This window comes from Bos indicus x Bos taurus, chromosome 29, assembly GCF_003369695.1.
Source record: "Bos indicus x Bos taurus breed Angus x Brahman F1 hybrid chromosome 29, Bos_hybrid_MaternalHap_v2.0, whole genome shotgun sequence".
NCBI lineage: Eukaryota > Metazoa > Chordata > Mammalia > Artiodactyla > Bovidae > Bos > Bos indicus x Bos taurus.
In genome coordinates, this window is record NC_040104.1 from 50,351,050 (window position 1) to 50,378,597 (window position 27,548).

Consider the following 27,548-nt stretch of genomic DNA (forward strand, 5'->3'; position numbering starts at 1 on the left):
GAGATAATCCCTCACCCCCAACTCAAGATAAAGAAAGAGACACCTTGTGGAGACTAACTCTGCCTCCTAACTCTGTCCCTTTGAATTTGCCCAGATTCCCACCTATCGCCCTCAGCTCTCCTTTCATGATGTTGTTGATAGAAGAGATGTCTTTTCTTTCACCCCCACTTTCATTCTTTCATTTTTGTTCACTTATCCATTCTTCAAAAAATTCTTTAATTATTATTATGTGCTAGTCTCTGGGAATGCAATAGTGAGGAAAACTGACAAGGTCCTGTAGGAGAGACATTGGTAAGTGGATAACCTACCCTCTCTTTGAGGTGGGGTCAACGTTTTCATACTACACTGAGATGTGCTAAGAGGACATGGTTTTTTAGTTCCTAAAACTGATATATCTTTCTCACTAGCTAGTTGTAATAGCTCAAGTTTAGACTGAGGAATCAGACCAGACTCATTTGGGCAGGCAATACTGTCTGACAGAGTCAGCTTTACCTGGGGACAGACCCTGTGCTGTGCTCTTTGAGGTGGGGGTCAATGTTTGGACACATTTCAGTCATGCCCAATTGTTGTGACTTTATAGACCATAGCCTACCAGGCTCCTCTGTCCATGGGGTTCTCCAGGCAAAAATACTGGAGTAGGTTGCCATGCCCTCTGCCAGGGGATCTTCTGAATCCAGGGATTGAACCTGAGTCTCGTAAGTCTCCTGCATTAGCAGAAGGGTTCTTTACCACTACTGCCACTTGGAAAGCCTAGGGAGAGGCCCCGCTGCTGCTGCTGCTAAGTCACTTCAGTCACGTCTGACTCTGTGCGACCCCATAGACAGCAGCCCACCAGGCTCCCCCATCCCTGGGATTCTCCAGGCAGGAACACTGGAGTGGGTTGCCATTTCCTTCTCCAATGCATGAAAGTGAAAAGTGAGAGGGAAGTCACTCAGTCGTGTCCATCTCTTAGCAACTCCATGGATTGCAGCCTACAAGGCTCCTCTGTCCATGGGATTTTTCCAGGCAAGAGTACAGGAGTGGGGTGCCATTGCCTTCTCTGAGGGATAGGCCCTACTTGACCCCAAAAGAAGGGCTTTGCTGGGTATGGAGGCAGGAAGACCGACCAAATGTCTGGTGACTTGGGTTTCTCATGTGTTTGTGGTTCAATTGTTCTCATAGGTTGTGGATGGGGAGCAGGGGGAAGACTGGGTGGGTCAGAGTAGACTTGTGGTACCCAGGGATTCTGAGAACAACAGAGGCAGGGCCCAGTGGGTTTTCAAGCAGCTCCATGATCCAGTTATTAAATCCCAGGTGTTACAACATAAGGATGAGTGTTAAAGGGACTTTCCTGGCCGGCCAGTGGCTAAGACTCCACTTTCCTAACTCAGGGGGCTGGGTTTGATTTCCACATGCCACAACTGAGTTTGTATGCCACAACTAAAGATCTTGTACACTGCAATTAAAAAACAAATCCCACAGGCAACAACAACTGAAGACGCCACATGCCACACTGAAGATCGAAGATCCTATGTGTCACAAGTAAGTCCTGTGCAGTCAAATACATTAACACACACACACACACGCACACATATTTTAAACAAGGAATGAAACTTAAGAGGGAAGCCAAGTGAGCCAGTGACTGAGGGATTCAGGGTGAGGAGGTTGTGAGCAGAGAGTGGGAACACTAGTCCTGGATGAGGGACATGAGCTGAGGAATCATGATCTGCTTCATAGCTGCCTACTTAACCTATAATCCACATTTGCAACTCCACCAGTGGCTACTTCTTCTGCCTCAATATTCCCTCTTACGGGAATCGGAGTTTGGGGGGAAAACTGCTCTCAGCTCTTATTTTCTTACCATCAGATTCAAATAACATTTGTTGAGCACTGTTGAGATGCTAGAGACCATGCTTGCTTTTCCATCCTGCTATAGACTGAGTATATGTGTCCCCTCCCAATTCATGTGCTTAATCATGAGCCCCACTGTGATGGTGTTAGGAGGTGGATGATAAGGTAATGAGGTTGGAGGCCTCCTGAATGGGAGTAGTGACCTTATAAAAGAGACCCAGGAGATTTCCCTTGCCCCTTCCACCATGTGAGGACACACAGAAAGAAGGCAACGATGGCTCAGTAGTAAAGGATTCAACTGCAATGCAGGAGATGCGGGAAATGCAGTTTCGATCCCTGGATTGGGAAGATCCCCTGGAGAAGAAAATGGCAACCCACTCCAGTATTATTTGTCTGGAAAATCCCATGGACTGAGGAGCCTGGTGTTCTACAGTCCACAGGGTCACAAAGAATTGGACATGACTTAGTGACTGAGCACACACATGCATGAACCAAGAAGGAGGCTCTCACCAGACACAGAATCTGCTAATACCTTTATCTCGGGCTTAACCAGCTTCCAGAACTGTGAGAAATAAATGGTTGTTGTTCAAGCCAATCTATGGTACTTTTGCAATAGCCCCCCAAATGGACTAAAACCTATGTTAAAATAATTAATTCCTGCAACAAGTCCATGAAGGTGGCATCATTATGTTTATTTTGCAGATGAGGAAACTGAGGTCAGAGAGGTTGCCCCCGTCGCATGGCTGGAAAGTGGTGTCCTGTTTCTGGCTCTGAGTCCAGAGTTCCTTCTCCGGTATCACTTTGCCTTTATAGCCAGAATATGTCAAGTTGTCATATGTAGAAAAGAAGTCCCAGAATGTTGAACCAAGATGAGGCAAAAACACCCCCGTGAGAGACCAGGTAATAAAACCTGACACACAGTGATGAGTGGCCCCCCCAGTCTCTTTCCTGGAACACCCCTCAACACGCCACAGCATTCATAGGAGACAGGCAGTTCTCAGTTTGGACAGTGTGGTGTGTAGGCATTTAGAGCTGGTGTGACCTCAGAGAGGGTAATGGGAATGGAGAAGAAGAATGGGCAGCTGTGGGAAGATTTCAAACCACAGCTTGCTGACACCACTGTTTCACCCACTGCTGGCCCCATTCATGCCCCTCCATGGCTCCAAAAGTCCTTTCCACTGAGAACTCCTATTGTACCCACAGCTCCCAGGCTCAAGAATTTCATGGAAATGTGAAAATTTTAACAATTAGCTAACAGAAGGTCAACAATGTTTTATTTTGCTGAGAAACAAAAATCAGTAAAACAATAAACTCTAAAATCTACACTTTCCAGCATGGCATTAAAATAATTTAACATTAAAGTAGGAAGGATTAACAACAAAGTAGCCTTATACATTGAATGTATTTCACTGAATGGACATTAATACAACAGTCCCATTTTTCTCCTTTTGTTGTGAATTGGTGGAAACACTTGTGGATGGGTGTTTGAGAATCTCTGCATTAGACAACTCCCCATAGAAAGACAACTGAGTCCCACTCTTTACTGCTCAACCAATCCATTCATTTGATTGATAAGTAATGTGATTAAACATGGATATGACAGATACTTTGCCTAAAAAGGATTTTCCCAAAGTTTGGGCCATTAGAGGCAAATCCTTTTTGGGGAAACACCTGAAATCCTCATGGAAAGCGGTGGAGACAGGTGATTCATTTCTCAGATGATGAACACCATCCATTCTGCTCCCAAACCCAGGTCTAGAGTATGAAAGACTCCTGGACAAGTTTAAGGAAATGTATATGGTAAAAAGTCTGCCTGCAATGCAGGAGACTCGGATTCAATCCGTGGGTCAGGAAGATCCCCTGGAAAAGGAAATGGCTATCCCTTCCAGTATTCTTACCTGGAAAATTTCATGGACAGAGGCGGCTTGCGGACTGCAGTCCATGGGGTCACAAAGAGTTGGACATGACTGAGTGACTAACACTTTCACTTCACTCTCATGCTCAACCAAAAGTGATAAAGTGATTGAAGTTTATTTAAAATGGGGAGCCAAACCCAAGGCCTGGACTTCTGATTGAAGGAGGCAGGTTGAACATACCCATTCAGATCTGTTCCCTCTTGAAACCCCTCTAAATTAACAATGATAAGAGGATTTTTTTTTTTTTTAAAGCACACACTCTTAAGGATTAATAGAGGAGAAAAGATATGATAGAAACAAAATTTTGGAAGATGGAATGGAATAGGGCTAATTCTGGGTGAGCAGAAAAAAAATTCTGGGGAAAAGTCAAGGGCCTATTTACACCATGGGACCCTTTACAGACTCAGACAGGGTGGCACCAAGTCCTTCTGGAAAGATGGGATAAATATGAGGCTAAGCATTGGAGAATTGGCTACAAGTTTGTTTAAGCAGGAGTTAGATTCCAGGTGCATCCACAAAGTGAGGAAGATCATAGATTCATTCTCTGAAGAGTTCAAAGAAGAGAGTCTGCCCAAAAGAGTAGTGGTAGGATTACCATGTAGAAATTGGAGGTGTAAAAATACTATTAAAACAACTAGGACACAACGTCTGTCAAGAGTATGTGTAATACGTTGACTATGGGAGAGAATATTTGAAACTGGGAAGAATTGAGAAAATTCTAGTTTTACTGGTTTTTTTTTTTTCCCCTATAAATGGGCCACCCTTCATATGAGTATAAAGAGTCCTTAATTCTTTTTCTGTTTTAAACTGTTGCCTTCTTCCAGTTTTCTATCACCCTCTGTTTTTCATTCCAGGGTCTCTTGACTTCGTGGTTCAAAGGTGTTCTATTTGGAGTATTCAAAGTTTCAGACACCCACAGTCACAGGAGAATGTGCCTGCTGACGTCTCTCATCATCCTGTCCCTCTTCAGACATAGATTCTCAGTGTAGCAGCAGTGACTCTGCTAATAATAATTTACAGACTTCTCTGTAGTTAGGATTCTGCCTGTGACCTAGACATGCCTTCTGAGACCTGGATGACAAAATGCAGGTAGTGGATGAGGGACGAAGGCGGAGGGTGAAGGACGTGGGAGAGGGTGAGGGACTCGGGCGGTGGGTGAGGGACACGGGTGGAGGGTGAGGGATGCGGGCAGAGGGTGAGGGATGCTGAGGCAGGTAAGGGACATGGGCTGTGGTTGAGGGACGCGGGCAGAGGGTGATGGGTGAAGGTGGAGGGTGAGGGACGCTGAGGTGGGTGAGGGACGCGGGTCATGGGTGAAGGACGCGGGCAGAGGGTGAGGGACGTGGGTGGAGGGTGAGGGCCGCAGGCAGAGGGTGAGGGGTGAAGGCGGCGAGTGAGGGACGCTGAGGCAGGTGAGGGATGTGGGTCGTGGGGTGAAGGACGCGGGCAGCAGGTGAGGGACAAAGGTGGAGGGTGAGGGCCGCAGGCAGAGGGTGAGGGGTGAAGGCAGTAGGTGAGGGACGCGGGCAGAGGGTGAGGGACGCTGGCGGAGGTGAGGGGTGAAGGCGGCGGGTGAGGGACGCAGGCAGAGGGTGAGGGGTGAAGGTGGAGGGTGAGGGACGCTGAGGCAGGTGAGGGACGTGGGTCATGGGGTGAGGGACGCGGGCGGCAGGTGAGGGACGAAGGCGGAGGGTGAGGGGTGAAGGCAGTGGGTGAGGGATGCGGGCAGAGGGTAGGGGACGCTGGCGGAGGGTGGGGGTGAAGGTGGAAGGTGAGGGACGCTGAGGCGGGTGAGGGACACGTGGGGAGGGTGAGGGCCACAGGCAGAGGGTGAGGGGTAAAGGTGGCGGGTGAGGGATGCGGGTGGAGGGTGAGGGATGCGGGCGGAGGGTGAGGGGTGAATGCGGCGGGTGAGGGACGCCTGTGGCGGGTGAGGGATGTGGGTGGAGGGTGAAGGACGTGGGCGGAAGGTGAGGGACGCTGAGGCAGGTGAGGGACGCTGAGGCGGTTGAGGGACATGGGCTGTGGATAAGGGACGTGGGCAGAGGGTGATAGGTGAAGGTGGAGGGTGAGGGACGCTGAGGCGGGTGAGGGACGTGGGTCATGGGTGAAGGACGCGGGTGGAGGGTGAGGGCCACAGGCAGAGGGTGAGGGGTGAAGGCAGAGGGTGAGGGACGCGGGTGGAGGGTGAGGGACATGGGCAGAGGGTGAGGGCCGCGGGTGGTGGGTGAGGGACACGGGTCGTGGGTGAGGGACGTGGGCGGCGGGTGAGGGACACATGTTGGGTGAGGGACACATGTTGGTAAGGGACGTGGGTGTTGGATGAGGGATGCTGTGTGGAGAGGCTGATCTTCCTGGACGCTGTGGTGGAGCATCTATTCTCTGGGCCCTGCTCCATAGATGCAAAGGGCAGGCAGAAGCAGCAGTGGGGTTTCTACAAGAACAGTCTCATGGTGTGGTTGTGTGTATCTCTTGGATGACTTGACCTGAATTTGTAGCAGTCAGGCTTAATTCTATGTCTCCCAGAAATAACTCTGTAACAGTCATTCTGTAACAAACATTTCATATCTGCTTAAACTAGCTGGATGGAGGAAATCTGAGGACTCTCTTTTCCTCCACCTCACCTCATGTTCTTGAATCTCTTGCTCTGAGAAAAGCCAGCTGCCATGCTGTGAGCTACCTTCTAGAGTGACCCACATGCCACGGAACTGAAGCTTCCAGCCAGTATCCAGTGAGGACCTGAGGTCTACCAACAAGCATAAGAATGAACCTAGGGACAAAATCTTCAGTCTCAGCCAGTCCTAGAGTAGCCCGGGCTTTCAGTGTAACTAGCATCTTGCGAGAGACCCTAAGTTGCTTTCAGATTCCTGACAGCTTGAAACTCTGTGAGATAATAAATGTTAATTTTTTAATATGCTGAGATTTGGAGTAATTTGTTCTAAAGCAGTAGATAATGACAGAGAAGGAGATGGCACCCCATTCCAGTACTCTTGCCTGGAAAATTCCATGGACGGAGGAGCCTGGTAGGCTGCAGTCCATGAGGTCGCGAAGAGTCAGACACAACTGAGCGACTTCACTTTACTTTTCACTTTCATGCACTGGAGAAGGAAATGGCAACCCACTCCAGTGTTCTTGCCTGGAGAATCCCAGGGATGGGGGAGCCTGGTGGGCTGCTGTCTATGGGGTCACACAGAGTCGGACACGACTGAAGCGACTTAGCAGCAGCAGCAGCAGTAGATAATGAATACAGATTTTAGTTCCTGGGAATGGGGTGTTGCCATAAAAAACCCTAAAATGGATGTGCCTTTGGAAGCAAGCTATGGGTTTTGAAGAGAATGTTAGTGAAACATTAGGTGCACCCGACTTGTAGAATTTAGGGCTTCAGTTCAGTTCAGTTCAGTTCAGTTGCTCAGTCGTGTCCAACTCTTTGCAACCCCATGAATCGCAGCACGCCAGGCCTCCCTGTCCATCACCAACTCCCGGAGTTCACTCAGACTCACATCCATCGAGTCAGTGATGCCATCCAGCCATCTCATCCTCTATCATCCCCTTCTCCTCCTGCCCCCAATCCCTCCCAGCATTAGAGTCTTTTCCAATGAGTCAACTCTTTGCATGAGGTGGCCAAAGTACTGGAGTTTCAGCTTTAGCATCATTCCTTCCAAAGAAATCCCAGGGCTGATCTCCTTCAGAATGGACTGGTTGGATCTCCTTGCAGTCCAAGGGATTCTTAAGAGTCTTCTCCAACATCACAGTTCAAAAGCATCAATTCTTCAGTGTTCAGCCTTCTTCACAGTCCAACTCTCACATCCATACATGACCACAGGAAAAAACATAGGCTTGACTAGACGAACCTTTGTTGGCAAAGTAATGTCTCTGCTTTTGAATATGCTATCTAGGTTGGTCATAACTTTCCTTCCAAGGAGTAAGCACCTTTTAATTTCATGGCTGCAGTCACCATCTGCAGTGATTTTGGAGCCCCAAAAGATAAAGTCTGACACTGTTTTCACTGTTTCCCCATCTATTTCCCATGAAGTGATGGGACCAGATGCCATAAGTAAGGAAAATCTTTTTCTTTTTTTTAAGAATTCTTCAAGCATAGAGATTTTTAAATTTTATTTGGAAATAATTTTTGACTTACAAAAAAATTGCAAAATATTTCCCAAATAGTCTTCACTCAGCTTCCCTCAATGTAACACCTTATAGAATCATAATACAATGATCAAAAGCAGGAAATAGATTAACATTGCTATAATACCAGTAATTACACTCTAAGCCCTTGCCACTTATGTTCTTCTAGTCCCAAGATCCAGTCCAGATGCCGCATTGCGTTTATTTACTTATTATTTCTCTTCAGTTCCTCAGTCTTTTCTTGTTTTTCATGACTTAGACACTTTTGAACAATACTGGCTGTCATTTTGTAGAATATCCTTCCATCTAGGTTTGATTCAGTGGGTTATGCATTAATATTACAGAAGTGATGCACCTGCAGTGCATTTATCAGTGGGCACATGAAGAAAAATCTTATGGAAACTTAAAGAGAAAAGGAGATTTTCATTATGTTGTAGCAGAAATCATTAGCAACGCTGTTTTCAGCAGCAAGGTGGAAACTAGAAAATATACTTAATGAAGTAGGTGATCTACTAAAGGATTTCTAGATAAAGAGTGGAATGTGTCTCCTGATTTTTCCTGGCTGCTTATTGTGAAATTTGAGGAGAGGGGAAAATCAGGGGAGGGACTATTAAGCACAAAGAAGCTGGGATGTGATAGGTTGGAGGATTCTCAGCCTCTCCAGATGGCATATGGTTCTAAAGCTAAGAAATTGCTTCTAAGCAGAGATCAGATCCAGGACACTGCCAGGAAAACCTGAAGGTGAAGCCAAGGGTGTGACCATAAAACTTTGGTTATGGCAGTAGAAATAGCAAAGGTGGTGCCTCACAGTACCTTTTTGTCAAGCCAAAGGCCCTCTAGAAAGACTGAGTGTGCCTTTCAAATCCTCTCAACCAAACAATAGAAAGTTTAAGAGTACGATTTAGCCAAAGATAAACAATTCATCTCAAAGAGATTTGTGAATGTGGCTTTTTACACTAATGGAGTAAGCCCTACTCCTGATACCAAGTTCAGAATGTGTGTGTGTGTGTGTGTGTGTGTGTAAAGGAATCTGTTATATGAACATGATCGTATGCAGTTGTGGGAGCTAGTTAAGCCATCTCTGTAAGGATGTCTGTGAGGATTCTTTGCCTTGGATGGTCTTACTTGAAGTCTTCAGGGCAGGCAGTGAGGACAGGAAGATGGATTTAACAGGGGAAAAGGCTGGCACTCACAGAATGCTGGACTGCTCAATGGAGTACCTGTTGCCTTTGATCTCAATGGAATGGGTGTCCTGAAGAAGCTGGGGCTCTTCTTCACGGACCCAAAACACACACCTGGCCCAGGAGTCAGAGAATCTTAAGGGAGCCTAGGGTTGGCAGAGCAGCTGACACTGCTGCCTCACACTTGGCCCGATGGACAAGTGGGCAAGCTGACGCCGCCTGCTGCTCCACTGCCATCCTCCACACCGTGCACTGGAGTCTCCTGTGGCCCATCCTACTGGGGTCGTATGGGAAACACTGGAGTCTCCTGTGGCCCATCCTACTGGGGTCGTATGGGAAACACTGGAGTCTCCTGTGGCCCATCCTACTGGGGTCGTATGGGAAACACTGGAGTCTCCTGTGGCCCATCCTACTGGGGTCGTATGGGAAACACTGGAGTCTCCTGTGGCCCATCCTACTGGGGTCGTATGGGAAACACTGGAGTCTCCTGTGGCCCATCCTACTGGGGTCGTATGGGAAACACTGGAGTCTCCCTGTGGCCCATCCTACTGGGACCGTATGGGAAAGGATTTCTGGGAAATGTAGTTCAGCTGAGCCAAGTTGGCACATGACAAACTAAACACATCAACACCTTATTTTGAAGAATTTCAAAGTGAAGATGATTTTTAAAATACATTACAATGAACACAGTATGCCCTTCATCTAGACTTGCTAATTGTTTTGATCTACTCACATCTCAGTATTTATACATTATTGAAACATCGGAATGTAAGTTGTGGATATCATGACACCTGCCCCCTAAATACATCAGCTTCTGTCTCCTAAGCACAAGGTCATTCTCCTATATAACTTACATAATTACATTCAAGAAATTGCATACTGGCACAGTAATATTATATAACATAGAACACATATTCAAGATTTTCCACTTGCTCAATAATGATATTTATATCTTTTTTGTAGATCAGTTTTAATTAGCTAAAGCTGAATACTTTCCCTGCACAAGGCACTGTTAAAAGATTTAGTCAATAAATATTCGTTGATCACCAGTATGTACTAGGCCCTGTTCCACTGTAGAGAACACAGCTAACTGGTAAGAATCCTGCTCTCATTAAGCTTATATTTTAGAGCTCTCCAGGGAGTACCAAATGATCTATGGGACTAAAGCCATCAAGAGCTATGAAGGGGGGGTTTGGGGAGAGAATGGGGGTAAGAAGGTGGGGTGGATGATGCTAAGGTGGGTTGGCAGTGTAGGCAGGAGAGGAGGCTGCAGAATTAAGTAGGTGATTGGGAATGTCTTGACTCGAAGATGACTGTAAGCAAAGACTTGGTGAGGGAGCAGGCCACAAGACGGGAGCAGGGCATGCTTGAGAAAAGAATAGCCTGAAGACTGAGTAGGGGAGAGGGTGGGAGAGGAGGGCAGAGAGGAGGGTTTTTTATACTATATTTTGTTATATGTTTTTAAAGCTATTTAGTATAGTTCCCTGTGCTATACAGTAAATCTTTGTTGCTTATCTGTTTTATGCACGGTAGTGTGTATCTATTAATCCCATACTCATTTGTCCCTCACTTTCTGCTTTGGTGACCGTAAGTTTGTTTTCAGTGTCTGTGAATCTGTTTCTGTCGGGGACCTAGATCCCACATGCCCCCACGGCAGCACCTGCATGCTGCCACTAAACCTGGTGCAGTCAACAAAGAAAAAGCTCCTTGTATTCCTCATGCTCATGCTCTCGCACGTCTAGAGCGCCCCGCCACCTCTGCTGACGTGCTCATGCTCTTCTTTTGGGCTCTCCTTGAGTCTCCAACAGTAGATCAGACATCCCTGCTATGTGCTCCTATGGTGTGGGGTTGGGGACCCAAAGCTGAGGTGCACAGAGGGAGACACTGGGAGAAAAGAGAACCCTGGACATAAGGAGCTGCTACAGAACATCTGTTTGTTCAGATCAACTTGGACACCCCATTCTGTGACTCCATTGAAAGGAGCATCTTTGTCATGGCCCAGGACGACTGAGTCATAGTCAGATGTGTCTCACACATTCTGACAGTCACTGGCCACCTTTAGCCTGAGGGACAATGTCCAAAGCATGATAATATACTGCTTTTATGCATTCCATAAACAGGGTACTTTTCTTTTTTAAGAGTGATCAATTTCATTGGCCCTTAGAAGTGGTACCACAATAGCATCTTTGATTCTCTCCCAGAGCCCAGTCCTTCAGAGGGAAGCGCCAATGAAAACAGGGTAGCCTAGGTCCTGACCTGCGGCTGAAATTGCTTACTCTGCCACTGGCTTATGTGTGGCCCCAGATAATTTACTCCTCCTCCCCAGATAGTCCTTTATTCACTTGTAAAATGGGTATATTAGTTTTCACCTGCCTCAGGGTATACTGGGAGGTATAATTAATGGTGATTAAGATACTTTGAGAGGCACAGATTAAAGGCCCCATGTAAGTACCCATCATGATTAATGGTATTTTTTCCTTGGAACACACTGGGAGATGCCCCTCTTAACTTATTTAACTGCAAATTAGCTCCCCATGCAGACAAGAGACATTATAACCACCAGGCTGGACCCACAAGAGACCTTTAATGCCTTGGGAATCTGAAGACCTCCTAAAAGTGATTTGAATCTCTCTTATCCACCTTCTTGGAACATACCCTCAGAATGACCTGACTTGAAAAGTGGCAGTTTTAGGTATCGTGAATAATCTGCTTAATCCCAGGCATTTCACTAAGTGCAAAGGGGTGGGTAGGGGGAGAGAAAAAGGCTCATTGTTGTTAATTAACATGCACTGATTAACTTCGTAGTGGTGCAAGCTTTTCCCAGGCCACAGAGAAAACCCAGACATCTGTGAGCCAGCCGAGGACCCATTTCCCAAGGTGGGGAGAAGTGACTTATTAGAGGGCAGGGACCTCTGAGACCCTGTTGGGTCCTGGGATTCCTGGGCCTCGGGGCCTCTGCTCCTGAGAAGGGGCCTGTTTGGTGGTTCCCACTAAACGCCCCAGCCTCATCTCACAGAGCACGAGGTTCAGTGCAGGCTGCCATGGGGAGTGCTGACCACCTGGTCTCCCTGGTGGGCCTGTCGTAGGAATACGTGACCTTGGGCAGCAGGGTTCTCATCCCACCTGCTTCCAACCAGCTGCAGGGCCTTGGCCTTACATGCCAATTTAAGCCCTTTGAGGACAACATGCACCCCTCAGAGGTGAGGGGGGATCTAGGAGACAGAAGGCACAGAAACCCCACAGAGCCTGCCGTACACTAGAGCTCAGCACATGCTCCTTCCCTTCACCTCTTCCCCGGAGGAGAGCGGACTCTGCCTTTACAAAGTGGCTGAGCAAGTGCCCAGGAGGTCTGCGCTCAGGGCCTGCTCCTGGAGGCTGAGTCCTGTGGCTGCTTCATCTACACAAAGTCATTACTGTGTGTCACAGAGTGAGGCAGATCCTGCCTCCCAGCCCAGTACCCCAGTGGGGAGGGACATCCCTGGGTTCAGGCAGGAGGACTTGGGGCAGCTCCTGTCATGGCCCTGAGGGCCTCTGAAATCCAAGAATCTTTCAACTAGCTGCTGCCACGCTCATGATGCTAACTGAAATGGAAGACAGAGAGGAGTATGGGAGGAGTGAGGAAAAGCCATGTGTTTTTAAATTGTTAAAAAAAGTTTTTTTGAGTATTCAAAAATGTTTTTTATCATTTAATAGACTCCTGGTATTTAGAGTTTATTTATATGTGTGTATTCAGAAATGAACTCTGGGGACCTCCCTGGTGGTCCAGTTGTTAAGGCTCCATGCCTTTATTGCAGGGGGCACAGGTTTGAACCCTGATTGGGGAACCAGGATCTTGCCTGTCACGCTGTATGGCCAAAAAAATAGTTAAAAAAAATGAACTCTGTTTCTGTGCCTATAAAGACACATCATGATGGCATTAACTGTATTTGTATCCCAGTCCATCAGATGGGAGGGGATTGCTTTGTTCTTCTTCTTGATCAGACCTGTCCTGGAATATGGGCTCAGTTTTGGTTGCCACACGGTAAGAGGGACACAGACAAAACTGGGCTGAGCTTGGAGATGACGCTCGGCTGGTGGAAGGAATGGCAGAGATGAGAGCTGGAAGGAAGGCTTGGGGATGGCGCGCTCACTGTTTGCAGGCACCTGAGGATAAAGTGAAGGACAGATTAAACCTAGGGGTCAAAGGATGAGGCTTCAGAGAGATAGCCCTTGGCCCATAAGAATGAAGACCTTTCTAGTATCTGACATGGAATGGACAACTGTGGGGATGGATTCCCATCAGTTAATGTCTGAATGAATGACTGACCAAGACCATGATCCAGGGAAGATGACCCAGGGAAGGTGTGTTGACTTAAATCAGAAGATCTCTTTCAAATCTCCAGAATATATGCTTTATGATTCTGGAATTTTTCTCAATTAACTATCCATGGATAAGACATATGGTAATTTTCCATGAACCAGACCTCTTGGTTAGTGGGAACAGTCCTTGGTGATTGCTTATGCTTTGTACTAAATACTACTAAATTTTAGCTTAATAGTTAATATTTTGTACCATGCTCTACAAAGTTGGAAAGTGGGGCCAATGCAAACTCTAAAAGCAATCCACAATTCCCTTGACCTCTTAGGTCAGTGTAGGTGGGAGCTGCTAAAATAGTTTGACTGAATTACTTGGTTTAGTGATGCTGGCAGCACGCCTCTGACGGCTTGCAGGCCCTGGGGGAATTACTCTGGAAGCAAACGCACCCATCGAGCAACAGCCAATGGGCGCCAGTGAAGCTAGATGGTCCCTGGAGGACACCTCAGTCCACCGTGGGTCAAGTCAGCCTTCAGGACTGAGGCCCAAGCAGCTCGTAAGTTAAGAGAAGGCCTCACCGGTGGTGGGGGTTTGACTCTGGTGCCAGGTTCCCTGAAAATGTCATTTCTTTGCATCTCAGTTTTCTGATCTTTGAAATAGTGACAATAATAATCATGGGATTTATAAGGATTTATAAGGATGAAAGGAGCTGATAGGGGGTGTTCCAAATGTCTTAGTGCAGTTTTAAGCCATATTGTCTTCAGAAAGATAAATACTACAAACTTAGGGGAGAAAATCACTTTAAATGAAATTGAACGCATGTCATTAAAGCACTTTAGAAGAGTACCTGGTATATAGCAAGTGGGATTCACATTTTGAAAAACTCTGGTTTGCTGAGAAACCAACCCTGAAATCTCATAGGTGGAATCTCATAGGCATTCACTAGATGGTTCAGAGTGTATCTGGAAAATGAGCAGAATGCTGGGGACCTAGGAGCTTGCTTCCTAAGGCACCTTTTTGACTTGTTTCTGCTTTTAGGCCAGTGGTCTTGATCGTGTGTCAGAATCTCCTGAAAGGCTTTTCAAAAGCAGATTGCTGGGCCCCACCCTGGAGAATCTGAAGAGCTTTTTCAGGTGATGACAACATTTAAATCAGTGAACTTTAAGTAGAGCAGAGTACCCTCCATAATGTGGGTGCGTGCATGCTTAGTCGCTCAGTGATGTCTGACTCTGCGACCCCATGGACTGTAGCCCGCCAGGTTCCTCTGTCCATGGGATTCTCCAGGCAAGAATACTGGAGTGGGTTGCTGTGCCCTCCTCCAGAGGATTTGCCTGACTCAAAGATTGAACCCACGTCTCTTAAGTCTCCTGAATTGGCAGGTGGGTTCTTTACCCTCTTCCAATTAGTTGAAAGTCTTTCTGAGAGAAGGGGGAATTCTGTCAGCAGATGGCCTCCAGGCTTGAACTGTAACTCTTTGGATCTCCAGCCTGCCAGCCCTCCCTTTAGATTTGGGGTTTCGGAGAAGGCGATGGCACCCCACTCCAGTACTCTTGCCTGGAAAATCCCATGGATGGAGGAGCCTGGTAGGCTGCAGTCCATGGGGTTGCGACAAGTCAGACACGACTGAGCGACTTCACTTTCACTTTTCACTTTCATGCATTGGAAAAGGAAGTGGCAACCCACTCCAGTGTTCTTGCCTGGAGAATCCCAGGGACGGGGGAGCCTGGTGGGCTGCCGTCTATGGGGTCGCAGAGTTGGACACGACTGAAGTGACTTAGCAGCAGCAGCAGCAAGCCTCCATAATCATGTGAGCAAATTCTCTCTTTTTAGGCATCCTTGTTTGTCTTGTTTCTCTGGAGAAACTTGACTGAATAGAGCACTTACTGCAATATGGCCTTGGGTATATTACGATGCATGTGTACTCTATTTTTGCCAAAAAATTGAAAGCACATTGAAAAAAGTTTTGTTTTAAACACTCATTGCCCACCTGAGCTGGAAGTGAGTGATGGATGGCAGTGTGTCATATGTTGTTAGTCGCTCAGTCGTATCTGACTCTTTGCAAACCCATGGACTCTAACCTGCCAGGCTCCTCAGTCCATAGGATTCTCCAGATAAGAATTCTGAAGTGGGTTGCCATTCCCTTCTCCAGGGGTTCTTCCAGAGCCAAGGATCAAACCTGCGTCTCCTTACTGCGGCAGATTCTTTACAATCTGAGCCACCAGGGAAGATTGTGGTGTTATTTGAATTGATCTCACTTAGCATTAGTCAAAGAGGGATGTTGCTGCAGGGGCTATATCCCTGGTGACAAGGTTCAGGTACCAGTTTGATGTTTTGCCTAGAGATGTTTGCCTAGAAATGTTTTGGTAGAAATTACATACTTTTTTTTTTTTTTTTTTAAGGCACTGCTCATTCCAGAAAGATTCCTTTTTATTATTAAACTTTTATTTTGTATCGGGGTCTTCCCAGGTGGCACTAGTGATAAAGAACCTGCCTTCCAGGAGGCATAAGAGACACAGGTTCAGTCTCTGGGTTGGGAAGACCCCCCTGGAGGAGAGCATAGCAACCCTCTCCAGTGTTCTTGCCTGGAGAATCCCACGGACAGAGGAGCCTGGCGGGCTACAGTCCACGTCCACAAAGAGTTGGACGTGACTGAAGTGATTTAGCGCAGCATTTTGTATTGGAGGATAGCTGATTAACAATGTTGTGATCATTTTAGGTGGACAGCAAAGGGACTCAGCCATACATATACATGTATCCGTTTTCCCCTAAACTCCCCTCCCATCCAGGCTGCCACATAACTTTGGGTGCTAAGTAGGTCTTTGTTGATTACCCATTTTAAATATAGCAGTGTATACATGCCCATCCCAAACTCCCTAACTATCTCTTCCCCCCATCCTTCCCCTGGCAGCTGTAAGTTCATTCTCTAAATCTGTGAGTCTGTTTCTGTTTTGTAAACAAGTTCATTTGTATCATGTCTTTTTAGATTCCTCATATGAGGGATGTCAAGTGATGCTTCTCCGTCTGACTTATTTCACTAGTATGACAATCTCTAGGTCGGTCCATGTTGCTGCAATGGCATTGTTTCATTCTTTTTAGTGTAATATTCCATTGTATATATGTACCACATCTTCTTTATTTATTACAAATGTTATACTTTTCAATTTTCTATCTTGAAATATTTAGTCAGCACTTTCAGCTTCAAGGGGTCTTGCAAAAAAAAAAAATTAATATATCCTGAAAAGAGCTCTAGGAGGCAGCAAGTGTTGTTCCTATTCTGTATCTGGTGAGACTGAGGTCGTAAGATTGACACACATCTGAAGATGCAGCTGGAGACTATACTTGGGACTCCCTGACACCTAGGTCTGTGTCTTCCAGTGGGCCTTACTTCTTTCCAAAGAGATTCACAGTTAGGGGATCAAAATCATTCTTATTAGCAATAACAGCTACCATTTATTGACAGCAGGCATGTGGTGTGCATGCTCAGTCCCTCAGTCATGTCCGACTCCTTGCAACCCCATAGACTACAACCCCCAGGTTCTTCTGTCCATGGAATTTTCCAGGCAAGAATACTGTAGTGGGTTGCCATTTCCTACTCCAATCAGTGGCAAATGGCATATAAAATACTCTGCATGACCTCATTCAGTTCTCCCAGCAACCACATGTAGCTAATGAGATTGCCATCAACACCTTGCAGATGAGAAGGACTCAGGGAGGTTAAGACATTTGTTCAAGGTAGCTTAATTGGGAAGTGATGGAGTTTGAACTCAGGTCTCATTTGATCTAAGTCTCAGCCTACACCACCAAACCCAAATGCCTTTACGGGTCCTGAGGATCCATCTGAGAACAAGAGCTTTGAGGCCAGAGACTCTGAGCATTAGAGCTTTGGAGTATCAATGGACTGTAAACAACACGAGGGCAAGGCTAGTTCATAATGCAGCCCAGGGATTAGCACAGACTCTGACTAGCTCTAGGAATGCTCACCCAGTCTGTTTCAAAGGGGAAAGGGCAAAGGGAAAATTATATAAATGTCATCAATAGACCAGCTTCTGTTGGCCCAACCTAGTCCTTAGAGGGAAGGCCCTGATGGGTTTTATCATGCTTCCCTTTGGGCTGGATTTGGTTTATGGTGTTATCTTCCAGGCAAGGATCCTGGAGTGGGTTGTCATTTCCTTCTCCAGGGGATCTTCCCGACCCAAGGATTGAACTCACATCTCTTGTGTCTCCTGCATTGGCAGGTGGATTCTTTACCACTGTGCCACCTAGGAAGTCTAAGTGGTCTCAGATACTTGTTTCATGGTGTTGTGGTGAACTTTAATATTGGTTAATATTTATCGAGCATTTAAATGGTGCTGGGCATATGTTAACTGCTTCACATGAGTTTACTCATCTAATTCTCACAACAACTCTTTGTGATTGATAGGATTATTATTTCCATTTTACAGATGAAGAAACTGAGGCTCCAAGGGCAATTAATCTTGTTTAAGGTCAAATACCTATTTTAGCTATAGCTATTTTGTGAGGAAAATGCATGCACCCACATCTTTCTGATTCCAGAGGTAATCTCTTAACCAGAAAATGGAATGAAGTGTGCAAAGCACTGAGAACACAGTAGGCACTCAAAACAAGCTACTTACTATGAGAAATAGAATATATGGAGTGTGGTGAGATTGATGCTTCTTTAGCCTTGGGGGGTGAACAAATGCTCTGAAGATAAAAGCCAGAGACTCACCTCAGTCTGTGCTACTCTGTTTAAAAGTTTTTTTTCTTTTTTAATCAAAGCTGTGATCACTCACCTAAAGCCAGATATCCTGGAGTGCGAAGTCAAGCGGGCCTTAGGAAGCATCATTACGAATAAAGCTAGTGGAGGTGATGGAATTCCAGTTGAGCTATTCCAAATCCTAAAAGATGATGCTGTGAAAGTGCACTCAATATGCCAACATATTTGGAAAACTGAACAGTGGCCACAGGACTGGAAAAGGTCAGTTTCGTTCCAATTCCAAAGAAAGGCAATGCCAAAGAATGTTCAAACTGCTGCACGATTGCACTCATTTCACATGCTAGCAAGGTAATACTCAAAATCCTTCAATCTAGGCTTCAACAGTACATGAACCGAGAACTTCCAGATGTTCAAGCTGGATTTAGAAAAGGCAGAGGAATCAGAAATCAAATTGCCAACATCTGTTGAATCATCGAAAAAGCAAGAGAATTCCAGATAAACATCTACTTCTGCTTCACTGACTATGCTAAAGCCTTTGACTGTGTGGATCAGAACAAACTGGGAAATTCTTAGAAATGGACATATCAGACCACCTGACCTGCCTCTTGAGAAATCTGTGTACAGGTCAAGAAGCAACAGATAGAACTGAACATGGAACAATGGACTGGTTCAAAACTGGGAAAGGATTACATCAAGGCTGTATATTGTCACTCTGCTTATTTAACTTATCTGCAGAGTATATCATGCAAAATGACAGGCTGGATAAAGCACAGGCTGGAATCAAGATTGCTGGGAGAAACATCAATAACCTCAGATATGCAGATGACACCACCCTTATGGTAGAAAGTGAAATGGAACTGAAGAACTTCTTGATGAAGGTGAAAGAGGAAAGTGAAAAAGCTGGTTTAAACCTCAACATTCAAAAAATGAAGATCAAGGCGTACAGTCCTATCGTTTCATGGCAAACAGATGGGGAAACAACAGAAACAGACTTTATTTTCTTGGGCTCCAAAATCGCTGTGGACGATGACTGCAGCCATGAAATTAAAAGACACTTGCTTCTTGGAAGAAAAGCTATGACCAACCTAGACAGCATATTAAAAATCAGAGATGTTACTTTACCAACAAAGTCTGTATAGTCAAGGCTTTGGTTTTCCCAGTAATCATGTATGGACCATAAAGAAGGCTGAGTGCCCAAAAATTGATGCTTTCAAACTGTAGCATTGGAGAAGACTCTTGAGAGTCCCTTGGACTGCAAGGAAATCCAAGCAATCAATCCTCAAGGAAATCAATCCTCCATATTCATTGGAAGGACTGATGCTAAAGCTGAAACTCCAAAACTTTGGCTATGTGCTGGGAAGAACTGACTCACTGGAAAAGGCCTTGATGCTGGGAAAGACTGAGGGCAGGAGGAGAAGGGGATGACAGAAGACAAGATGGTTGGGTGGCATCACTGACTCAATCAACATGAGTTTGGGTAAACTCTGGGAGTTGGTGATAGACGGGGTAGCCTGGCATGCTGTAGTCCATGGGGTTGCAGAGTCAGACACAAGTGAGTGACTAAACAACAAGAACATAATTGATTTATAATGTTGTATGTATATACATGTACACACACATATATATACTTTTTCATATTCTTTTCCATGTCATTTATTACAGGATATTGCCTATATTTCCCTGTGCTGTGCTGTAGGACCTTGTTGTTTCCCTATTTTATACATAGTCGTTGGTGTCTGCTACTTTTTCTCGTTGTGTCTACTCTCCCGCAGATCATTGTACACTCCTTAGAAAAGAAGGCCACTCTGCAGGAACACAGCTGTTTCCTTGTAAAGATGGCACCTGGCTAGCTCCCCTGAGGGCTGAAAAGAAGAAATAGTAAATGAGTAGACCAAAATACTTATTCTGATCCTACTGGAAGGAGGTGATTGTGTGACTGGGCTGGAAGAGATACAGAGTTCAGTTTATGGTTTGTGTTGGGTTTTCCACCCACTGCCTATGGAATGGGGTTGGGCCTAATGAATGTTTGCAAAGGGTCTTTGAAATTTCTGAGATGAAAGGCCATGGCCCATTTTTCAAGGAGTTTTGCCAGTTCTCATTGATCTGTTTGTCTGCTATTGGGGATGCAGGGCAATTAAATAATCTGTGAACATCAAAGATGTGTTACACCACACAGAGGTGTGTTATCCTCACTGCCTAACCCAGTGTCCCGCGTGTATAATGGGAGGGATCTCTATAGTCGTTTCCTTCATTAATGTAGATGGGGGTCATCTGGGTTTTCTCACTGGCTCTGGCTTTCTTCATTGAGCCAATCCTCTCTTCTGTTAGTTGGGTATGCAACTGTGAGGTGCCGTGGAGGGATAGGGGGTGAGGAGAGGACTAGAGTGTTCTTTCTATTTGCATGGCAATCAGAGCTTGTAATAGTCAATGCATGGGAGTTCCTAGCACTAGGGGCAAGTGTGTGTATGTGCTGGTGTTCGGGTGTGTGATAAAAACCAAACACAGAGCAAAAATGAAGTTGCCAACTCTAAAGAGGTCAAAATTCAGTGCTATAGTGAACAGTCTTCTGGGGAGTCTGCGAATCTGAGAAAGGCATTTGGACCAAAGTTAAACTCTCAAGAAACCAGTCTGGAAACAGATCTGCACCTCTGAGGCAATGCTTGGGAGAATCCCATGCATCTCTCAGAAGCCATCGCACTTACTTGGCCAAGGTTAGATAGATTATATATATATACATTATATAATATATATTATATATAATGTATATATATAATCTATACAATATATATACATATGTATTTGTATATATATTTACTGTTTCTATTGGCTGAGCAATGTCATTGTTGATACAAAGAAGCCTGGGTGTTCTTTCAGAGAGTTCTCAGATTTTCTTCATCGTGAACATGGTGAGGCTCTCTGTTGTCCTTAGTTTGCTAGGAGGCTGCCCAGCATTGCCTTCCTGCAGGATTTCAGGTGAGATGCTATCTGTCTTCAGCCAAGAGAGGTGGCCTGGCTGGCTGTGTGCACTGATGTGGGGCTACAGATGCCCTATGCCTGCTTGGGGACTGTATAGAATAATTTCTGACTTTCCTCCAGGAAGTCTACACCATCAGTCAATCTGATAAAGTCATTTGTGCAAAGGGCATCCTGGTGTGGTGGGCAGAGTTCTGAATATTAAATCAGAGCACCTGGATATAAATACTAATGGCTCAGCTTCTTACAAAGCTGCATTAGCCTTGCTTTCTTCACTTAGTGACACAGGTATATTCAGATCTCATTCTGATAAGCTGTTTTGTGGGTGGATTAATGTGAATGTAAGGGACCATATGGAGGAAGGGGTTGTGGATAGTGTTGGGAGAGGGGTAGAGGATGAACCAACATGCCAGCTCAAATCAACATTTTAATTATATCTTCTGAAGAAACTACCCTTTCCTTCAACATCCAACCAGAGGAACTCCATTTCAGATGACTTCCTTCTTGGAAGAAAAGCTATGACCAACCTAGACAGCATATTAAAAAGCAGAGACATTACTTTGCCAACAAAGGTCGATATGGGGTTTCCAGTAGTCATGTATGGATGTGAGAGTTGAACCATAAAGGAGGCTGAGCACCAAAGAGCTGATGCTTTCAAATTGTGGTGCTGGAGAAGACTCTTGGACAGCAAAGAGATCAAACTAGTCAACCCTAAAGGAAATCAACCGTGAATATTTATTGAAAGGACTGATGCTGAAGCTGAAGCTCCAATACTTTGGCCACCTGATGTGAAAAGCTGACTCATTAGAAAAGACCCTGATGCTGGGAAAGATTGAGGGCTGGAGGAAAAGAGGGCTACAGGGGATGAGACGATTGGATGGCATCATGGACTCAATGGACATGAGTTTGAGCAAGCTCCAGGAGATGGTGAAAGACAGGGAAGCCTGGCATGCTGCAGTTCATGGGATTGCAAAGAGTTGGACATGACTGAGTGATTGAATAACAACAACCCAAAATCACATAACTAAGAACCCAGGAACCAGAATAACAGATGATACTGGATAAGCACTCATGGGTGACAGAATAATTGGGCATGTAATGAAATGTGATTATAAAGAGCCTCTTATGAAAGTGAAAGAAGAGAGTGAAAAAATTGGCTTAAACCTCAACATTCAAAGAAACAAGATCTTGGAATCTGGTCCCATTACTTCATGGCCAATATATAGGGAAACAGTGGAAACAGTAACAGACTTTATTTTCTTGGGCTCCAAAATCACTGCAGATGGTGACTACAGCCATGAAATTAAGATGCTTTCTCCTTGGGAGAAAAGCTGTGACAAACCTAGACAGCATGTTAAAAAGCAGAGACATTATTTTGCCAAATAAGGTCCATCTAGTCAAAGCTATGGTTTTTCCAGTAGTTATGTATGGATGTGAGAGTTGGACTATAAAGAAAGCTGAGCACTGAAGAGTTGATGCTTTTGAACTGTGATGTTGGAGAAGACTCTTGAGAGACCCTTGGACCGCAAGGAGATCCAACCAGTCTATCCTAAAGGAAATCAGTCCTGAATATTCATTGGAAGGACTGATGCTGAATCTGAAACTGCAATACTTCGGCCAACTGATGTGAAGAACTGGCTCATTGGAAAAGACCCTGATGCTGGGAAAGATTGAAGGCAGGAGGAGAAGGGGACGACAGAGGACGGGATGGTTGGATGGCATCACTGACTCAATGGACATGAGTTTGAGTAAACTCCGGGAGTTGGTGATGGACAGTGAAGCCTGGTGTGCTGCAGTCCATGGGGTCGCAAAGAGTCGGACACGACTGAGTGACTGAACTGAACTGAATGAAATGTGATAAGTAGACACCTTCCGGGTATTATGGGAGCATTTATTTACTGGTCTTAAAAGCATAACTTTAAGTGTAAGAACTCAGATCCATCAACGATAAATAAAAGATGCGCTAGTTGCTCAATAGTTTTTTTTTTTTTAAGTTCATTATGTATAATAGATTACAAACCCAGTATCGTTTTTTAGTTTCAAAATACTGTGTCACTTATTAAGCTATTGTCTCCGAGCTTCAAGTACACTTTTCTGTACTTGGTTCTGACACTGTGAAAGTCACTAAGTCGTGTCCGACTCTTTGTGACTCCATGGAATCCATGGACTTCTCCAGGCCAGAATATTGGAGTGGGTTGCCTTTCCCTTCTCGAAGTGACCTTCCCAACCCAGGGATCGAATCCAGGTCTCCTGAATGGCAGGCACTGGGGCTCTGTAAATCACCTTTTGCAAAGCCGCTTCGCCAGCGGCTCCGGGTAGCGCCGGTAGGGGGCGCTGGAGGCAGGCTGGAAGAGGTGGAAGGGAAGCGGACACGGCCCTTCTGCTTGGGTCTGGCTGCCTCTCAGAATTTCCGCAGGTGCTGCTGCTTCTCCACCCGCCACTGCCGGTTTATTCCGACAGCGGCAAGCGACTCCAGCTCGCAGCGCTCCTGATGCCCGCGCCGTCAGCCTCTCGGCCGCCCGCCCGCCCCTCTGCAGAGGCCTGGCCCCGCCTCCTCCTCCGCCTCTGCGTCTCAGCCGTTCCACCTTCTCCTCGCTTCCCCACCGCAGGGGCTGACTACATCTGCGCTTTTTATCTCTGTGATACCTTAGCTTGCTCTTTTGGCATTTTCAGGCTTTCAAAAGGCTAAACATTTTTTTTTTTTTTTGCATCTAGATTCTTATACTTAGCATAATGCTTTAAAAATATATATATACACATATATTTTATTGAAGTATAGTAAATTTACAATATTTCAGGCACAAATCAAAGTGATTCAGAATATGTATATTCTTTTTCAGATTCTTTCCGTTATAGGTTATTACAAGGTATTGAATTTAGTTCTCTGAGCTATACAGTAGATCCTTGTCTGTTTTATGGATAGTACTGTGTGTCTGTTAACCCTAGACTCCTAATTCATCCTCCACCCCTGTTTTCCCTTTGGATAACCATAAATTTGTTTTCTATGTCTATGAGTCTTTTCCCGTTTTATAAGTTCATTTGTATCATTTTTTCTAGAATCCGTGTTTTAAGTGGGATCATATGACATTTGTCTTTGTCTGACTTCACTTAGTATAATAGTCTCTAGGTCTATCCATGTGCTGCAAATGGCATTATTTTATTCTTTTTTACGGCTGAGTAACAGTTAATTTCCCTGGTGGCTCAGGCGGTAAAGAATCTGTCTACAATGCAGGAGACCCAAGTTTGATCCCTGGGTTAGGAAGATCCCCTGGAGAAGGGAATGGCTGCCCATCCTAGTATTCTTGCCTGGAGAATCCCATGGACAGAGGAGCCTGGCGGGCTACAGCCCATGGGGTAACGAAGGGTTGGATGTGACTGAGTGACTAACACTTTCACTTCCAACAGTTCGTTTAGTTAACCATTCATATTAAATCATCTCTGTTCAAATATTTTTCCAGGTGGTGCTTGTGGTAAAGAACCTATTTGCCAATGCAGGAGACATAAATGATGCAGGTTTGATCTCTGTGTTGGGAAGATCCCCTGGAGCAGGGCATGGTAACCCACTCCAGTATTCCTGCCTGGAGAATCCCATGGACAGAGGAGCCTGGCGGCCTACAGTCCATGGGGTTGTAAAGAGTTGGACGTGACTGAGCAACTAAGCGTAGCTCTTTTGGTCTTTAGAATTTTTTCTCTAGGACTTTTAAAATAAAAAGCTGGAAGAGATATTAAGGACCTCTTTGTTCAACCTCTTCATTTTATAGATGAAGAAACTAAGGCCCAGAGAGCTTGATACTTGCTTGAGTCCAATTAATTAGAGCCACTGTCTGGACAGGAACTCACATCTTTTTTTCCCCCTGGACGCACTGCTAGTATGGGGGATCTTAGTTCCCTGACCAGGGGTTGAACCCTTGCTCCCTGCAATGGAAGAGTCTTAACTACTGGGAAGTCTCAGGAAGTCACAACTCTTGATGCCTCTTCCTATTTATTTATCACCATAACATGCTGTACTTTAGTTATACACGCACCCTGGCCCTGCCTGGGCTGATTAGACGGGTGTCCCGCACACGTGGGCTGTGGAGGGTGGTTGTGCTTTCTGGCATTGTTGGCATAAGATATGACTCTTCGGGGCTGCACTGTGACATGTACCTGGATTCTGGAGCTTTGTAGGATATTAAGTAATTAAAGGACAAGCTCCCAGTTTCCTCCCCAAACAGTCCAGCTCAGAGAGCTTGGTTTGGCTTGTAAGAGGTTTGTGAGAGGCCAACCCAACTTCCTCTGGGCATGAAGGATGTGCGTCAGGTCATCTGGGCTGGCAGCTGGGCTGGTTTAGTTTTTCCTCTGAGCTTTGCTTGTTTTGCTGCTGCCTTGTCACACAAGGCCACTGGATTTGAGTTATGAGAGTTACTACAGCAGGCTGGTGTCAGCATCATAACATGAGAGCATGATAAAGACACTCCCCAGATTGGAAGGAGTGCTCCCTATGGGCTATGTTTAGGGTACATCTGGCTCATGGGAAGCTCCAGAAAACACCAACATTTGAGGTTTATCAGCAGCCCATGTAATGCAAAGCAGATGCCTCTGTTTTCTGCAGACTAAATGAGAAAGAAAGAAATTATCACCATTTACCATTCTCAGTGATGAAGGTTTTGGAGACCCAAGTGACAAAAGGGGTTTCTGTTTGTATTTCCCAGATGGTTTGCACTTGATAGAAATGTGCATTCATTTTAAGCTTTAAAATCAGATACACTTGTCATCTCAGTGATGGTTGTATCTTTGTGCTTATTTTCTCCAGACCAGCCTGATTCTGCTCATTATTGGCAGTGGGACTGAGCAGAAGCAAAGCAAGTCAGACTGCTTGCTCCCTGAGAATCTCTGTGAATGTGAGAAAGCTCTGGCAGCTGTTGTGTCCATACCACTGCTTACAGGTCATTTTTACTTTTTTACTGAAGTATAGTTGACCTACAATATTGTATGAGTTTCATATGTACAGCAAACAATGATTCACTATTTTCATGGATTATACTTCAGTTAAAGTTATTACAAGTCAGTGGATATAATTCTCTGTGCTGTACAATATATCCTTGTTGCTCATCTGTTTTATGCATCGTGATTTATATCTTTTAATCCCCTCCCCCTTCCCCTCTCCCCACTGGTCATGACTAGTTTGTTCTCTTTGTCTGTGAGTCTGCTTCTTTTTTGCTATATTCACTATTTTGTTGTATTTTTTAGATTCCACATGTAAGTGACATCACACAGTATTTGTCTTTTTCTGTCTGACATCTCACTAAGCATAATATTCTCTAGGTCCATCCATGTTGTGGTTTATATAGGTCTTTTTGATGTGACAACATTCCTGGGGCTTTGAACCTACTGGACTTCTGTGTCTTGCAGCCTAAGTCCACTACTCATCACCCCAACTAAATTAATGAAGACTTCACAAAAGTTAAAGAAAACTTAAAAAGCTTTAACTTTTAAATTCCAACTTTTATTGGCAGCATTTTCATTGTGTTTAAACTTGTAGATCTCAAAGAATCACTTCTTTCCTTTAGGTCTGTGATCAAAGCCACCATGTCTGAGAGGTCTTCCCGCCCTCTGATTATGATGACCCATGTGTCTTTGCTTTGCCCAGACCATTACTGCCTGCTTCAGCTGCTCTGTTGTTTTTCTCCATAATACTTAACAGCATCCAATATGTATGTTTGTCATTCATCTCGCCTTACTAACTAAAAGCTCCAGAACAAAGCTTAACTTTGTTCACTGCTCTATCCCCAGTATGTAGAAGAGCTCTTGGTACATAGTAGATGCTCAACAAATATTTGTGGAGTGACTGAATAAGTAACCACTAGCTTATGTTTTAAAAAATTTTGGATCATCCCTGCTGTTCACAGGCTTTCTCAGTTTCAGTGAGCAGGGCTGCTCTTCGTTGTGGTGCGTGGGCTTCTCCTCTAGGTGGCTTCTCTTGCTGCAGAGCACAGGCTCCCAGTGCACGGGCGTCAGCAGTTGCAGCCCATGGGCTCAATAGTTGTGGCTCATGGGATTAGTCACAGCACAGCATGTGGGATCTTCCTGGACCAGGGATCTAATGGTGGATTCTTATCCATTGGACCACCACGGAAGACCTAGTCTACTAAGGTGTATTCAGTTCAGTCTCTCAGTCGTGTCCGACTCTTTGTGACCCTATGGATTACAGCATGCCAAGCTCACCTGTCCATCACCAACTCCTAGAGCTTGCTCAAACTCACATCCATTGCTTCCAAGGAGCAAGTGTCTTTTAATTTCATGGCCGCAATCACCATCTGCATTGATTTTGGAGCCCAAGAAAATAAATTCTGTCGCTGTTTCCATTGTTTCCCCATACTTGCCATGAAGTGATGGGACCGGATGCCATGATCTTCATATTTTGAATGTTGAGTTTTAAGCCAACTTTTTCACTCTCCTCTTTCACCTTCATCAAGAAGGCCTTCAGTTCCTCTTCACTTTCTGCCATTAGGGTGATGTCATCTGCATAT

The 27,548-nt window shown here is 45.3% G+C and overlaps 1 protein-coding gene across 1 annotated transcript; it reads right to left on the reverse strand.

Moving 5' to 3' along the window:
• Positions 1-5,053: 5,053 nt before the first annotated feature.
• LOC113886093 (extensin-like) lies at positions 5,054-5,944 on the reverse strand. The gene has a single exon (XM_027532023.1). It carries the CDS (start codon positions 5,942-5,944, stop codon positions 5,054-5,056), a length of 891 nt encoding a protein of 296 aa, XP_027387824.1.
• Positions 5,945-27,548: the final 21,604 nt, after the last annotated feature.